Genomic DNA, 18940 nt, shown 5'->3' with positions numbered 1-18940 from the left:
CCCGTGTCCCCTGCATCGGCAGGCGGACTCTCAACCACTGTGCCACCAGGGAAGCCCTCATCACTATTTTTCATCACAGTAGACTTACAAACATAAAGCAGGTGCATTCGTCGGCCACAGATATTTCCGTCTGGTGGTTTAACACGCACATTCACAAGGCCGCTCTCTCACGTGTACTTCTGTGCCTTGGCATAGTCCTCTTCCTCCAACAAGACTATCCTGCAATTTTCCTTTTTTATTTGGCTTATGGTTTGTTCATCTTTTAAAATTGGGCTCTCATTTTATCGCATTTTTATCACATATGCATTCGTTCTTTCAACAAATATCTATCGGACAAATAAAATATGCCAATATACAGAGGCTTTTTTTTTTTTTTTTAACTCAAACCCTACATTCTGGAGTTTATGGACTAGTGGAGAGGCAGACAAGTATTAGCTAGAACACATCTGCAACAGTGCTGTGGCAGAGAACAAAGAGGAAGCCCTAACCTTACTCTCACCTTGCTCCAGGAAATGCAGAGTGGAAGCAACATTCTGCTTTCTATCAATTGCCTACATTTATAATATACACCCACATTAGTTTACATATTTAAAACAATAAGTAATTGTGTTGTAAAATGCAGAGATTCATATAAGAAACAGATAAAATAGTCACCGAATAAAATGTTTACTGAGTGAATTAATTAATTTGATTTCATGCTTATAATAGTAGTAGATTTAGTTCTTCCTCAGATTATGGGGGTTTTTTTGTTTTGTTTTTTTTAATTTCACAGTCACATTTACCAGTTGCTACAAGAGGTAGGTATCATTTCAGTTCAGTTCTTGATGACGAATAAGATAATGTATGCATATCTGTCCTACTGTTATGCTAACACAGTGTGCAACAAGGAGCACAAAATGAAATCATATCACTAATAACAGGGAAATTGCTATTTTGTATGGATTTGAATGGAAATTTAGAAAGTCCAGTGATCAGTTCATAATGCATTTTTACAAAAAAACAGTCTTGTCCAACGGAAGTTTTCTTTGGACCCTGTTTCTTTAATACTGCTCCTCTTAATTTCACCTGATCATATGTTATTCAGTGTCAGTTTATCAGGGTAAGCCAGCCCTGTGCTCTCCCTAAGCTTTGCCATGGTCCCACGGGCTTCAGGGTCCTACCTAAAATGCTTAAGTCATTCTGTCAAAAACTAACGAAAACCAACAAACAAAATTCAGCCTAGGGCTTCCCTGGTGGCGCAGTGGTTGAGAGTCCGCCTGCCGATGCAGGAGACATGGGTTCATGCCCCGGTCCAGGAAGATCCCACATGCCGCGGAGCGGCTGGGCCCGTGAGCCATGGCCGCTGAGCCTGCGCGTCCGGAGCCTGTGCTCCGCAACGGGAGAGGCCACAGCAGTGAGAGGCCCGCGTACCGCAAAAAAAAAAAAAAAAATTCAGCCTAACATTCAGCAGCTCTCCACTAAAGTGAAACAACATAATACGAAAAGAAAATTCATGAACTGAAGGGAGTGAAAAAAATGTGCATAACATCTGCCTCAGTGCTTTTTCGTACTGGCTTCAGGGTACTTCTGTTAACTTGCAAATTCTCTACATTGATTCTTAATAGAAGCACAATGTAGTATGCTGTATACTGGCAATAGAATTCTGGATATGTACTCGTTATAGTAGAACACCATCACATAATCTTCAAGTGTGCAGACCAGCAGGTGACCTCCTCCATGATCACTTTCAGGGACCCCAGCTTATCAGGCTCTGCTTCCAGGGTGGCAATAGCATCTTCATCATAGTCAGCAGAAGAGAGATGGAGCATGGAGCACCCATGCAACAAGTTGCAGCGGACCAAGCCTGAAAGTAGCAGATACCATCTCTGCTCACATTCTGTAGATTAGAACTAAGTCTCACAGCCATAGCTACTAATAAGGGAGCCTGAGAAATGTGGTCTAGCCCAGGAAGGAGAGAAATTGATTATGACGAACAGCTAGCAATCACTACCACAAGTTACATTATAAAAAAGTAATTCTAGTTACTCGCTTCTTAATTGAATAAAGGCATAGTTCAGTAAACAAAAGAGTTACTTTTCTTCTGCAATGCAATAGTTGCCTCATCTATTAGAAGGACAGGAACACTTTCATAAGCAATTAGTGTATACAGATTTTCATTTATCTTTTTCTTTACTAGGACGGACATATAATGATCTGAACCAATACCCCGTGTTTCCGTGGGTATTAACAAACTATGAATCAGAAGAATTGGATTTGACTCTTCCAGGAAACTTCAGGGATCTATCAAAGGTAACTTTTAAGTATATAGAAGTCAGTTTTCTTCGTAAGGCTATATTCTAAAAGCATTTCTACCAGAGTATATATGTTCAATTAATGTTTGTAAGAAAGTAAACCTGAATGTCTTCTCTTTTTATAGTCAGCATCTAAATTTCATCAATGCTTAGCATAGGAATTAAGCTACAAGAAGATAAATCAGTACTAGTATGGCAAAATGAAATGGATATTTGAGAAAGAGCATATGTAAGAAGAGGTTGTTCAGATATCCTAGGTTTTAAAGGTCAAGGCGAGAAACTTGAAATTAGTACAAAATTTGGCCAGTAATTTCTGTGGTGTATTCCTTAGGTGATAAGACAGGTTATCTTGACCATAATACATACCCACATACTGTAGGGGAGCTTGATACTGGAAAGAAAGTAGGGCACAATAATTTATCAAGGGTCTGTTAAGATGAAAGAGCGAAGATTTGGCCCAAAAATGGCAAGAAAAAAATGCAAGCTGGGTGATAAGGCTAAGAAGCGAATTTTTGGTTAGTTCGCCTCATTTGTTGAGAAGAAACTTAAGTGGGGTACTAAACTCTTTGAGATTCAGTGAAGAACTAGATACTAAGGCCCAAAAGCTTTTCTCTAGCCTCAGCTAATACCAGAGCCAAGCCCTAAAGTTTATATCAATACTTTAGCCATATTAAGCCTCAGGCCATTCACTCTGAATTTCATTCCCTTTTCTATTCTTCTTAGTTGTCTGGTTTAGCATGCCACAGCAGCACGAAAGGCACATAGGCACACGCGTATACATTTGCTTTTGGTTGGGGGAGAGTTGAGGAGCTCATGAACAAGGACAGCAGAAGTTCTGCAAGGCAGGGAAGCATGAAATGCAAGCAATTTAAAATTAATCCCACAAATGGTCTTTAACTCAGCACACCTCTTGCCTTTTTTCTTGCCTTTGAAAACTAGACCCACCTAAGTTGAAGTTCTCTATGCCACTGCTTACTAGCTGTGTGACCAGAAGCCACTCTCTTTTAGCCTCAATCTCCCCATTTGTAATACGAGAATAATACTGTCCTACCTCATACAGTTGTGAAGGTCAAATGACATGTGCATTTAAAGAATGTAACATAGTACTTGGAACATAGAAGCACTTCATGAATATGAGCTATTATTACACGTGGAATATTTCTTAGCCTGTTTTTGAAGGCTGTATACTAATTTTTGCATGTTCTTCTCTGTCATTCACTCACTATTTCTTATATTTTATGTGACTGCCTTATCAAACTTGCTAGCTCATTGCTAATTTTAGCTATGCTATTATAGATACTCAAGGGACCTAAGGAATCAATTAGCCAACATCTTACTGAGAGTCACACCGCAGGTTAAAAAAAAAAAAAAAATGCTAGCAATTGAATTGCAATATGGTTGCAAATATAGTAATTGTTCCAGTGAACAGTTATTTGAACTGAACAAAAATCTTTAACCATTTACTATGTGCAAATAAGTGTTCAGGCTTAGGTAGATATAAGCACTGTAATTCATAAGGCTTGCCCTCTGGAAGCAAAATTAAATAAGATTAAAATTATTCTTATTTTATATAATAATATAATTATATTATAATTATATTATAAATTATAATATATAAATTTTTATTATAAATTATAATATATAAATTATATTATATAAATATATTATAAAATTAAAAATTAAATAAGATAAAATCATTTTCTTCAAAAATTAAATAAGAATGTACTATATTTATAGAGAACTACATGAAAGGCAATAAATAGCAGTTAGGAACAAGAACTCTGGAGCTAGACTGCCTGGGTTTAGATCCTAATTCTGCCACTTACTCACTTTGGGGCCTTAGACAACTATTTCACTTCTCTTTGCCTTAGTTTCCTCACCTGTATAATGGCGACAATAATAGTAGGGTTGTTGTGAGGATTTGATGAGTTAATAAGTATAAAAAACTTAGAAGAGTACCTAGCATATCAACATTAGCTATGAATATAAATATAATGCAGTAAATCATCTATATGCTATATACTTTGAATTGTGTTTCAAATTTTAAATAATGATCATAAATATATGCTGCTATATCTGTAATGGAATTAGAATGGTATGAATTTTTTACATGAATTGCTAAGGTTGAGGTGTAATCTTTGGGTGTAAAAAGAAACCAAACTAACTTATCAATATGAAGGTGAAAACTGTTAAACTAGTTCTTTAACAAAATCTTATCTCCATGTGTTTTATTTAACATTAATTCAATAGGCACTATGTATTAGACACTACTATATATATATATATATATATATATATATATATATATATATATATATATATATATATATATATATATACACACAATAACATGTATAGTGTAGATTCTCAGGTAGCATGATATGTAGTCTTAAAATCTCATAAGCTAACTACCACTGTAGCTATTTTAGATTATTTGTAGAACAGGGAAGAAGGTCCTTTTTCTTTGAAATCAACTGGGATATCGTGGTGAAAGGAAGCTTACAGACCAAAGTTCCGTTCTTCCTCCATTTATGTGTTCATTCTTTCAGTCATTCATTCAGTCAACAAATATTTATCACACACTTGCTGTTGTATGTCAAGCACTGTACTAGGAAAAAGAGTGTACAGGAGTTAATGAAACAAACATATCTGAGCCATCCTGGAAAAAGTCCAGTCCAGAGCTGAGACGAAAACTCAGATAGTTACCAGAAATCTGGGAGACCTACATTATGACAGTAGGTATAGTGGGGACTGTAGCAGACTGGAAAATGCAAGCTCAAGTACACTAAGACATTTGGACTCAAATGTTCTTGAAACACTAACCCAACCAAAGAAAATATGGCCTTCATTATGATTAATATAGATTATATAAGGCATATGGTAAAATATTTGCTAGTAATTATAGATTTTTAGTTTATTCATGTAGAAAAAATGAGATAAATTAAATGAGGAAGTCACTGTTTCTAAAGTAACTAGAATATGTAAACATTCTTCAGGTTTTTAAAGCTGATCTATTTAATCTGTATGCCTTTTGGCAGAACTTTTCCCTTTCTGACCCACATGTGCTCTCCTAATTTTGTTTAGTGTTAGATAAATAGAAGAGGTAAACAGACAGCCTAAATAAATTAGGCAACGTGAATACTAACTGTGCTTTTGCAAACATAGAGTCCTTCATGTTGTGAACATTTGAACCCGTGGTTCTCTAAAGATAGATAGCTTTTCTTCCAATTCTACTATGTTCCATGCTTTAGCAATTTGTTCTTTATTTTCTGTCAGAATAACATGATAGGAAAATGGTAGCAAATTAAAGCCTCTTGATGTGTTAATAAATTACTCTTGCATTGTTCCCATGCTTCATTGAATTTCTTAATAGGAACTTCTTACAAATGGGCTAGAAACCCGAGACTGTCCTGGTAAAAATCATTAATAAACAAGTTTCTAATGTATGAAAATATATCATATTATATGCCTAATGGGGAAAATGACATTTGAAATATAATAACTGGAAGGAAGAACCACTAATAATGCAATATTATGATAGAGAAGAGATGACCATTGAGAAGCACATGAAATTCTTGTAGTTACAGCCAGTACTACAAATGAAATTTTTAATGGAGAGTTTGGTAATCTTCAGAAACTCAAGGAAGATTTGGAATATTTTAATGATGTTATTAACCAGAAACATTCTAAAAGATCTCCAATAACAAAAGAAGTTTTTCCTAAACAGAGATTAGGACCCAAGTAATAATTCCTATCAGTGAGTAATTCTAGAATTTGTCTTAGTAAACAACATTTGGAGCCCCAAATAATTTTTATATTCTTTACTGCATAAAAGTTAAGAAGTTAAGAAATGTATAATCCTAAACAAATTGAAAATTTCTTCTCTTTCTTTATAACTCTGCATTAAATTGGCTTTATGAATTCTAGTTATATCAGGACTTTTGAATGAATATTTCAGACAACCCAGCTTAAGCAATTGGCTTGAACAATAAATCAATATCATTGGTTCTCACAACTAAAAAATTCAGAGGAAGGTTTAGTTTTCAGTCAGATTTATTTCCGGTGATGCAGATAATGCCACCAAGCAGTGTTCTTTCCATTGTTCTTCTCTGCCTTCCCATCTGTGGACTTCATACTCACCCTCTGCTGGATGGCCTCCAGTAGCTCCAAGCAATCCCCTTTTAGGAGCAAAATGGCTGCAACAGTTCCAGACCTCACATCATACTATCCAAAGAAAGAGGGAGCATCTCACCAAGTAGCTCACATGGAAGACAAAAGAAATTTTCCTTTCCCAGAAATCCCAGAAAATGTCTTCTCATGCACTAGGCTAAAGAGTTGACCGGAGGAAATTTGGATTCCTGTTTCCGAAAGAAACGGGGGTTAGTTGGTGAGCAACAAACAACTCACTATTATAAAGTGTCAAATATACTGTATCTGAAAGTTTCTTCTTCATAGTTCCTATAATCTAGATAATAGCAAATAAATTACAGGTTTGTATACACATAGCTACTATGTAAAAGGAACTTTGCAAGGTGCTAAGAGGACTTTAGAGTCCTGACCGTCAAGGAATGTTCATTGGTTATAAAGGGAAAAAACCAATAGGGAGTAGGTTGTTTATTACATATATATAATTATAATATATGACATTCAATGGAGTCAGAGATAAATTTACCATAATAAATTAAGCTAATCAGGCTTAAACTTCAAAGCCCCTCAAGTTTCAGGGGCTTCTTTTTATCCCTTGCCCCTAATTTTATGTTCATAGTTTTATGCTCATTTTCTTAAAGAACCCCTCTCCTACAAATTGCTTGTCTCATAAAACCCAGATCCACCCTCAGTGCAAAGGAAGGAGCTATCTCTTGAGGAATCCTGAATGCTTCACTGAAGCCAATGAGAGGGGTACATAAAGGTTTTAAACATGTAGCTACTCCTGGATCTATTTCTTCCCATATCTGGTCTAGGTCCGTAATTCAACCGTTACATGCATTTCTTACGTATTTCCCCAAAACGTTCTGACAATACTGACAAAGCAATGGCTTTCTATTTCATTTTAAGCAGCATGTAATACTTAACAAAAGCATGTTGGAAAAATTAGTAGCAATATTTTTATAGTATTATGCAGAAAATGAGAAACAAAGTAAATAAAGATAATGTCTCTACCCCAGACATACTTTCCCCAGGACTTTGATGCCATGGACAGGATGTCGATATGAGATGGAGATGGCTTTCTTGCTCTTCACAAAGTCCCTGCTACAGTCAGGGCTACAGCAAGCATTCAGCTCTCAGTTACAGAGGAAGGTGAATCCTGGAGGTTTCTGTTCTCTGTATTGGATGCTGGGAAAGGTTAATCCTAGAATTATCAAACCTTTTCTGTTTTCCTTTATGTGTATCTATTAAAATTGAGAGGAAAAAAAGGAGAGGTAGTAAACAGAACATGAAAAGAATGTCAGCTCTGTTCAAATGTAGCTCTCTCACCTGCTATACAGACTTAGGCATGTTTCCTAAGCTCTCTGAACTTCTGTTTCCTCTTCTTTAAATTGAACACAATAGTATTTACAAAATAGACTTGTTGTGCCGAATGGAGGTAAGGCACCTAGTATAATGTCCAGCACACAGTGGCATTCAGTGACTGGGGGCTACAAAACAAAGTTCCGTAATTGTCAGTTGACAGTTCACCATCTTTGGTGTGATTGAAAAAAATCTAGTGAAAAAGATCAATTTAATTTTGTTTTAATAAAATTAAAAGCAACAACTTTTAATAAAATATAAAATAATTTTCATGCAATAAATAATTGCTTTTTCATCTCTTTAAATTTCCAAGTTACCAAAATCTTAAACACCAAATTATTGAAGTTAAATTAAACATTTATTGAAACTGGAGATGAAATATTTATTTAGATGCAATTTATTTAGATGAAATATTTTATTATATTTATAACATTCTTACTCCTTCCTTCGCCCATTTAACTGAACAGTTGAAGAGCATAGGAGCAATGAAATTTCCTTATCAGTAAAATTTATTAGACCCCTCATTTGATTAGACATCACAAGTTCAAGTTTTATTCACTACATGTACAGGTTAGAGGTCATATGTATTGTTTGACATGCTGGACAGCTAATGAAACAATCTGTCATTGACTTATCTTTTCAGTACTCAACCACCAGTGGGTGTAGAGATTTTTCCCCCAATTTATGCAGGCTTTCCTTATGGAGATGTGATTTTGTGGTGAAATCTATCTTAAAACATGATATATGCTACTGCTTCAGTTATTTACATACGCTCATATGAACTTTACTCTGAAATTACAGTGGTTTCGTGACTTTGACATGTAGCACAGCCCCTTGCTCATTAAAGTGTAAATGGAATTTTCCTATTTCCCAGTCATGCCCTCTGATAAGTGAAATAGTTTCATCACAAAGCCAAGTCTTACTAATATTGACATGAGCGTAGGACATCACACACACACACCCATTCACTGAGTGGAAAAAATATGTTTTGTTAACACAGGAGTTGTTTGACTGACAGATGATGATAAGCATAACCATTTTCCCAAATTATTATGCCACTTAAAAAAAGGAAGTGATAATGCCTTGAGGCTTGGAAATGTGATAATGCAAATGGATGCACTGAAGTGTGAATACTCTCAACTGTCCACCCTTGATACTGCCAAACGCCTACATACCACGTAGAAAAGGGTTTACCTCAACTCGGCAATGTGATGCAAGTTTCTACAGTCATTTTACCTTTCTTTCTCATCATAAATTAACAATATCTAAAATGAAGTTAGTTTTATTTGCTTTAGTATATAATTTACCTAATGCTTTAGTTTTAACAACTAAACATGAAGAATGGGCAAAACTACTCAGTGTATTGGTAGCTGACTCTGATGATATAAAACTTATTAGAAGACAAAAATGTGAACGTGTAAATTTAATTATATACCATCTGCCAAAAAACCTACTGCCAAATATGAATTTTTTTCTAACTATATGTTGACGGTCTCCTTAACATAGAACCCAACTTGGAAATCGTTTTTGTTAGGCTGGCTTCTATTGCAATGCTGAAGGATAAGTGCTATTTTGAGACAAGGTATGAATTGGCAAAATCTGGATACTGTTTTAAACTCATGGAATAATCCAAGCTGAGGGCATAATTTGCAAGGGGGGATATGCAAAAGGGCAGCAATTTTAAAATTGGATTTATTTAAATTAATAATTTTATTCACTCACTTATTCTTTCATTACACAAGCATTTATTGCACAGCTACTCTGTGCCAGTCACTGGAGACAAAAAGACAGTAAGAACTGGCCCATACCCTGAAGAGTTTACAGTCATTTTTAGTTTACTATAGAAGGGAAAAGGGAGCCTGCCCTGTATGCTTTTGTTTTACCCTCCACATGTCACATCTAAAATATAGCATCATTGTGGCAAAATTAGACCAAAGTCAGTTTCCTTTAACCTTGCTTCCCAGCTGAAGCGGAATATTCAGCAGTGATGATCTTGAAACTAATTTATAGGCTTATCATTATCCTACTACTTAATACTTAGAAAGCTTTTAGAACTGACAAATGAAGATTTAAGATACTTTATTTTATTTATACCTCCATTGTTTTTTTGTAAATATACTTTTTTATTTATACCTCCATTGTTTCTATGTAAAAATGGTTACTTTTCACTAAGATATTTAAAACTAATTTTCTTAGGAATTTTTCTGGGATAATGATAACAATAATAGCCAACACTTGACATGTATTATTACATGCGAGGCATCATGTTAAGCATTGTACATAGATTTTCTCATTTTATCCCCACAACCCTATGATGAATTGCACTAGTTACATAGGTTCTATTTCCTTTCATTTCTTACCTATTATTTCTCTACAATCATTAGGTAGAATATACTTTTTTTTTAAAAAAAGCCTAGTGATTAAGTTATCTCCTAGGTGCCCTCCACCTTTCCTAAACGCCCTACACTAAGGACAGTCATGTCAGATATGAGCAGAGGCAACAGAAATGCGTGGAGTGAGCCACTCTACCTCTCCAGAGATTTTGGTTCTATGTGGAACTGACATACCTACTAACGTGCTCATAAATTTTGCTAATCAAAATGCAACTTCGCCTCAAAGTTTGTCTTTCTTCATATTATAATTAATTGTGTTTATTCATCCTATGAAAAAGTATTAAAAGAAATACACTCAATTATAGCCAACAAAATATAATTCCTACGCTTCCTTTTATTAATGCTTCATTACTTCAGGCTCCATTTCTTAAGAATGTATGTAGAAACTGTGTTGTGATTAGCTGAAGTTCACCTGATGATGAAAGGCCATGTTAAGCAAATTAATAGTGTGCATAAAATTGCAAAGGGGAGATTTAATCTATTTCAGAGAACAAAATTTTCACACATTTTACAAACATAAATTTCCAAATTAAAAGGATTCTTATCAATAAAAACAACCTAAAACATAAGCACCATATGTTTTAAAATTTGAATTTGAAAGATTTTTCTTTGTTTTTACATTCAATTTTTATGTTATTTTGACTTTTTATTATAAAGTTTTTCAAAAGAAAAGTACCAACAGTAATTAATGCCCATTTACCCAGTGCCTAGATGTTACAATTACTAACATTTTAGCTTTTTTTTGTTGTTTTACTGAAGTGCTTTAAGGTGAATTAAAGATATCATACTTTATCCCTAAATCCTTTAGTATGAAAAATACATTTTCCTACCTTACCAGAATACCATCATCACACCTAACAGAACTTATGGTAATTCCCTAATATTGTGTAACACTGTGCCCATAATCAGGTTTTCCCAGTTGCCTACCATACGTCTTTAAAAAATTGGTTTGTTCAAGCCAGGATTCAGTCAAGGACCACACAGTACATTTTTTTGGAAATAAGCAATTTATTTTTTCTTGTCCTTTTTAAAATTAAAGTATAGTTGATATACAATATTATATTAGTTGTAGATGTACAAATTGTGATTCAAAATTTTTACAGATTAATTCCATTTAAAGTTATTATAAAATACTGCTATATTCTCTGTGCTGTACAATATATCCTTGTAGTTTATTTCTTTTATACCTCTTAATCCCCTACTCCTATTTTGTTCCTCCCCCCTTCCCTCTCCTTACTGGTAACCACTAATTTGTTCTTTATGTCTATAAGTCTGCTTCTGTTGTGTTTTATTCATTTGTTTTATTTTTCAGATTCCACATATAAGTGATATTATACAATATTTGTCTTTTTCTGTCTGACTTATTTCACTAAGCGTAATACCCTCCAGGTTCATCCATGTTGTTGCAAATGATGAAATTTTCATTCTTTTTATGGCTGAGTAGTATTTTATTGCGTGAGTGTGTGTGTATGTATATATATATATGTGTGTGTGTGTGTGTGTGTGTGTGTGTGTGTGTGTGTGATATATATGTATATATGTGTGTGTATATATATATGTGATATATATATGTGTATGTATATGTGTGTGTATATATATGCGATATATATGTATATATGTATATGTGTGTGAGTATATATATATATATATCTCACATCCTGTTTATCCATTCATCTCTTGGTGGACCACTTAGGTTGCTTTCATATCTTGACTATTACAAATAGTGCTCCTATGAACATTGAAGTACATGTATCTTTTTGAATTAGTGTTTTTGTTTTCTTCAAATTCTACCCAGAAGTAGAATTGCTAGATCGTATGTTAGTTCTATTTTTAGTTTTTTGAGGAACCTCCATACTGTTCTCCATAGTGGCTGTATCAATTTACATTCCCACCAACAGTGCACGAGGGTTCCCTTTTCTCCACATCATCACCAATAATTATTATGTGTGTGGTCTTTTTGTTGATGGCCATTCTGATAGCTGTGAGGTAATATCTCACTGTGGTTTTTTTCTTTTTTAAAATTAATTGATTATTTATTTATATATTTTTGGCTACTTTGGGTCTTTGTTGCTGCCCGCAGGCTTTCTCTAGCTGCAGTAAGCGGGGGCTTAGTTGCAGTGTGCGGGCTTCTCATTGCAGTGGCTTCTCTTGCTGCAGAGCACGGGCTCTAGGTGCACGGGCTTCAGTAGTTGTGGCACGTGGGCTTCAGTAGTTGCAGCTCGCAGGCTCTGGAGCGCAGGCTCAGTAGTTGTGGTGCACGGGCTTATGTGCTCCGCGGTGTGTGGGATCTTCCCAGACCAGGGCTCGAACCCGTGTCCCCTACATCGGCAGGCAGATTCTTAACCACTGCACCACTGGGGAAGTCCCTCATTTTGGTTTTGATTCATATTTCTCTGATGATTAATGACGTTGAGCGTCTTTTCATGTTCCTGCTGGCCATCTGTATGTGTTTTTTTGGAAAAAATCTCTATTCAGGTCTTTTGCCTGTTTTTTAATTGGGTTATTTGTTTTAATATTGAATTGTATGAGCTTTTTGTATACATTGAGTATTAACCCCTCGGTCATATCAGTTGCAAACATTTTCTCCCATTCCTTAGGTTATCTTTTCATTTTGTCAATGGTTTCCTTTGCTGTATAAGTCCCATGACCACATAGTGTGTTTGATTCTTATGTCTCTTAAATGTCTTTTAGGTTAGAATAGTTTCTAACAACTACCCTTTTATTTTCATGATAGTGACTTATTAAAGAAACCATGCCGGCCCTCCTGTAGAATATCTCAGCTTCTGCATTTGTCTTTTTTACCTCATGTTGTCATTTAACTTATTTTAAACGTTTGATATATGGCAACTCAAATATCAGTGAGATTGATAACAGGAATTTATATTTGGAAATATATGATATTTATTGTTTGCTAGCTAAAATATAAAGTTACCATAACTTATTAAAATTTATGAAAGTTAAAATGTTCACATTTGAAAGATATTCCTGGGTCATATAATTTAAAAATCCATCTAAAATTCTATACATGGGATAAACCAAATAGTAAAAAAAGGTAATGGAAAACTAAAGATTTCCACTATTCTCACTCCCCAGAGGAAACTATTATTATAGTTTCATGTATATTCTGCAAAAATTTTTTCTCTGAATATTTAAGCAAAAATATATTACATATACACTATATAGGATTTTTACAGAAACATTGATAATGCTAAATGATGCTGGTCTTGCAACTGGCTTTTTTCAATCCTAGTACTAGTCATGATAATTTAATATTATCTCTCATCCATTCTCCACAGAACCATAGGAGGTACGTTTGTAAAGCCTAACTCAAATCTTGTTTCTCTCCTGCTTAAAACCATTCAGTGACTTTCCACTGCACTTACCATAAAATACGTTTCATCACTCTGGTCTACAAAGCCGTATGATATGCCTCTACCCACTTTCTCACCTCATTTCATAAACTCTTCCTCTCGTCTATTACGCTTTAGTCACACTGCTTTTCTTTCTGTTCCTTGAACACACCATCACGCCCCCCTCTGAGCCTTTGCACTAGCTCTTCCTCCGTCTTGAATTCTCTCACCCCAAAATTTCTTATGACTGGCTTCTTCTGGTCATTCATGTCCCTGCTCAGGGGTTCTTGAGAGATGCCTTCCCTTTCCACACAGTAGCTGCTATCCTATTACTCTGTTTTCATTGTCAACAGAGCACTTATCGCTGATAGTTTCTCATTTACCAAATTGCTTATTTATATTTTGTCTGTCTCTGTCTCTACAGACAGACAGAAGCATACACACACCCATGCACACACATTCTCTTAAATGCACAGACACACACCTACATTTAAATGCAAACTTCATGAGAACAGCGACCTTGTTTATCTTATTTTAGGGTATAATTATAGGCATAATTTCTGACACATAGTAGGCACTCAATATTTATTGAATTAATGTATCTTGGAATTTTTTCTAATCAGCCTTTTTGATTAGCTGCATAATATACAGCAGTGTGGGTGTGTCATCATGTAACTAATCCTTTCTTGGAAATTTAGACTACTTCCAGTTTTAGTTTGCTTGTTTTTTTGCCATTTCAAGCAATTCTGTGAAAACTATCCTGCATCTTATTCTCTCCATATTATAAATTCCTCAGAGTGGAATTACTAGATCCAAACAAAGCATGTGCATATTTTTTAAAATATTACCAGTTTTCCCCACAAGAAATTTATACCAATTATATTCCTACCAACCATATTATGAGATATCATGTTTGTTACACCCTGGCCAATGAGTATTACGAAACAATAATTTTTGACAACCTAATGAGTAAAAATAATTTTTGTTTGACATTTTAAGTATTGCCAGTGTACTTCTGATCTTTGGTTCCAAGTAATAGAAAATCAACTTAAACTGACTTTAAAATATAAAGTTGTTTTGGTTTATATCACTGAGAAATACAGAGTTCAGGTAAACTAGATCCAGGGGCTTCACAGTGTTGTGGGATGCAACATATCTGTTACTTTTCCGCATTGGCATCATTCTCAGTCCGGCTTCTGTGTGTTATAGCAGTGATGCCTTTGTAACCCCACCAGAAACAGAAAATCCTTCTTTTCCAGGTAGTCTCAGCAAAGTTTCATTGGAATAACTTGAATCATGTGCTCATTTCTGTACCAATCTTACTGGCCATATAGATAGAATATGCCGATTAACAGGTCTGGATCACATGACTACCCAAAAGGTCTGGTAATAGAGTCAGCCCATCTGAACCAGGTAGACCAAGAATAGGGAAGGAGTGGTTCACAGAGGAAGAAGGAATAATGGATGCTGAATAGAAAAAGAAGAGATACCATTACATTGTATGAGCTGGTGATACTTTTCCTACATACATTTCATTCATTTTTCTGTGAATTGCCTGTTCATCTCATTTGCTCATTTAATTGGAGCATTCCTTGGTTTTTACTGAGTTTTAAGAGTTCTTTTTTTTAAAGGAAACTAGCTTTTTATCATATGTGCTATAAATATTTTCACTATATGTTGTCTTTTGATTATGCCTAAAAGTTTTGTCTAAACTTTCTATATGGAAATCTAAAGTATTGTACAATCAGATCAATTTGTCTTTATTCATTCAGGATATATGATGCATCTAAAAAGAGCCAGGGTACTGTATTAGGTGCTGAGGGTGCAGGGATGAATAAAACATAGGGCATTCCCTTGAAGAGCTTATCTTCTGGGTAAAAGAAGTTATAAACTTGCCTAACTGTTACCAGATGGTAACATGTAGGGCTTCACAGATGAAATTTGAGCTGCTTCCGGAAGAATGATTTGGAACTCCCCGGTCAGATAAGAGAGAGGCAGGGAATTCACTTGAGCACAGAAGGGTCTATAGGTATGATTTCTATTTTGTCATAACCTAGAATTTTAAGAATGATATTATGTAGCTCATGAGTGACAAAACAAGAAAGGCAAGAATTCTTGAAGCTGCTTCTAAGGATTTCCAAGCCCTCAGTTATTAGAATGAAAGATAACAAGATAACCTAGATATGTTAGAAGCTCAGATGTGTTGAGTGTTGAGCTAATAATAAAAGCAATACTCAGAAGCCAAACAAATCCGTCAGCTGTACCCAGCTTCAAGCTGTCTAGCACAAAGCTTCAGCTGGTTCTGTAAAATGTACAGCAATCAGCCAGCAATGGGATCTTGATTTGACTTTTCTTCATTGTCTTCATCTATAATGTAAAGGAGTTGGATTACTAGGCCTGTAAGGTTCGTTCCATTTCTGAGGATCCGTGATGGATGAGGAATCTCATAGGCAGCTATAGAAGAAAAGAAAAATGACATCAGGATCAGAATTTCATATTTAGCAATGAAAAAGCAATGCAGTGTTGTGGAAAGAGTAGAGACCCAGGCACCCGTTTCCTTGTCATGAAATCAGGTTCGTGATGGAATGCTGTGTCCACCTCAGAGATTTTTGAAAATCAATCCAGAAAATGGATGTGAAGACATTATCTTATACATAGTATTATTAGCAGTTGTAGCAACAACAGTGACCTCTTGAACATTTTTTAATGTATAAATAGAATCCTAATGCCATGAATATCATAAGCATTTTCAAGTTTTTTTGATATACTAGAATTCAGTTTTATCAATATTGATTTATTTGGACCTCTGATTTTCCCTTGAAAACCCTTTTTATTCTTATAATTTCTAATCTATTTTAATGGCATTGACCATACCTCAGGTGAATCCACATTTATGTTTTATTTATTTACTGAAATCAACTCTATGCTCAGATTTTATATTCTCTAGAGTCCTTTTAGTGTCTCATATAGTACCATTTACCCAATAAGTATTTTTTATTTAAATAATTTTTGTTGTTCATTTTTACCTATTTTATTCTATATATATATATATATATATATATATATATATATATATATCTGTTCCATATGAAAGAACTGATAAAACTTGTAAGGTTTCATGAAATAGAAAAACATTGATGGATAAAGGCTAAGAGAACAGAAAGGGAAAGAAAATAGGAAAATGAAACCAGAGAAAAAGTTGGCACTCAAAAATATATACTATAATGATTCTAACCAGAATTTTTCAAAGAACCATTTAATGGACACTAGTTCTATAGCATGTTAACAAGAAAACAAAAGGAAGAATGAGGTTCTAATAAAAATAGCCAGATAGATGATAGATAGATAGACAAACACTGGAGTGAACAAAATTAAGCAATGCTGTTTACAATAATATTTCTCAGAGCCTTTAGTAATGTAAATCTCCATAAGCATCTGTCAGGATTTTTGTTCCATATAATAAAATAGCAGTTTATTAGGAAAACAAAGCTTTTCGTGGTACTTAAAGCTGAGACAAATGTCTCTCTTTGATATTCAAAACAGGTAAATTGAATGACAGAGTAGAGAAAACCCTCAACAACGTTTCTTCAGTAAATTCAATAGTATTTCATATAGACATGGTAATGTTACACATTTAATTTTCCATCAGTTGTATATTGAAAATAGTACTTTTTGCAAAAGCTATATAAGCTCTATAGCAGTTTTAGAAATTGAATTATAATAATGTGTTATAGAGGTAGAATTACTTTTTAATTTTGCGTGTGTTTGCTGCATCATTTTCTGCTTATCTGTTAGATTGTCAACTTGTAACACACAAACCACAAGGACAAAAGAACAACAAATCTAATAGCAAACTCTAAACTTTCAGTTATAAATTTTCGTATGGGGATCCCTAAAAAGCATAGAGGTGGCTATGTCTAAATGCCTACTGTTTAAGAGAAAATGAAACCAATTATTGCTGTGGTGATTATAATAAAAATTGGAAAAGATTACAAAATAAATGTATAAATTTTATTAAGTGTAATTTTAGTTTTTTCCCAGAATTCTACCTTATTTATTTACTAAATCCAAGTGGTATTGACATTGCATTATTTGCTCAATTTTTAAAAGGATAACAAACTTACAACCTTATCAATTTATACATAGGTTAAGTAGGTAGGTACAGATAGGTGAATAATTGATTGATAGGTAGGTAGATAGATAGTTTGGTAGGTAGGATGGATGGATGGATGGATGGATAGATAGATGGATAGATAGATAGATAGATAATTATATTTATTTGGATCCCATAAGAAAATATGTCATCTGTGATGAAACTCTCTTTTCCCAAAAAGATATTTTGGAGCATTTTTCCTTTGAATGATTTATTGCCTCTTGATTGAAGCAAAATAATAGAAAAATAATAAGTACAAAACAAACTATTTACATTTGTTTTAATAAAATTTATGTCTAAATGCGTCAGATGAAAATTCAAAATTAGACGTGTATTTTAGGAAGTTACTCATGGAGGCTTCTATAGGCTTTAACTCAGGACAGCTGTTTCCTACAAAGTATTATTCTGTAAAACACTCCAATAAAATGACTTTGATGAAACTTGAGTAAAATAAAAAGTGTAAATATTTATTTTATCCCTTTTCCAGTAGTTGGAAAAGATGAGAGGAAGGGCCATGAGGCCCTTTGTGGGGTTTTGTTTTTGTGGGGTGTTGCAGAACAAACAATATCAGGTAAGGTCAATCCTGAGGGATTGTGCAGACATTTTATGCATGTGAAAGATCTATGAGCATATTCAAGACAGAATAAAGTATTCAGCATTTTAAACGCTTTGAAAAGATATATACTTATAATACTGAATTAGAAAAACACATATTTTCACATCTAGAAAAGTATAAAATATATAGGCCATTTTAAATGAAAAACTTACTGTATCAATTCAGTAACAGAACTCACATTCATTTCATTGTAAGTAATTATCCTTTTATCAAAAAAGTGATTATATTTGTTTGAAATATTATTGATATTTTATGTGACATTTAATGAAATTACATTGCCTTTTTATATCCAAGTAAAACACATTTGAGAGATAGCCAGTGATATTTAACACAGAATAAAGTTTAAGCCTTGAAATATTTAAAAATATGTTTAAACTAGAGTTTTAAAAAATTAAATAATTAAATTATTTAGTCTGTTAAGTTATAATTAAGTTTAAGGAAAAAGAACATAATTTATAAATAATTTTAATATTCAGGATAAGGATCCTTGCAAATAAGAGTTTATTATGGAAATTCTAAGAGACTTTTAACTGCTGACATCATTGTATTGTTTGAATTAGTCCCATGGGACCAAAAGAAAAAGCTTACAAGCAATTTATAGATGACTTTTTCTCTCTTGTGTAACATTA

At 34.0% G+C, this 18940-nt stretch overlaps 1 protein-coding gene across 1 annotated transcript in view; it reads left to right on the top strand.

Moving 5' to 3' along the window:
* Positions 1 to 18940, top strand: part of NBEA (neurobeachin) — a 640668-nt gene that overhangs the window by 534280 nt on the left and 87448 nt on the right. Inside the window, 1 exon segment of the mRNA XM_007464249.1 lies at positions 2177 to 2289. Within this exon segment, the coding sequence (XP_007464311.1) occupies positions 2177 to 2289 (113 nt within the window).

The sequence above is a fragment of the Lipotes vexillifer genome, unplaced genomic scaffold, assembly GCF_000442215.2.
Source record: "Lipotes vexillifer unplaced genomic scaffold, Lipotes_vexillifer_v1.1 scaffold120, whole genome shotgun sequence".
NCBI classification, from domain to species: Eukaryota; Metazoa; Chordata; class Mammalia; order Artiodactyla; family Lipotidae; genus Lipotes; species Lipotes vexillifer.
This window is presented reverse-complemented; position numbering and strand designations above follow the sequence as displayed.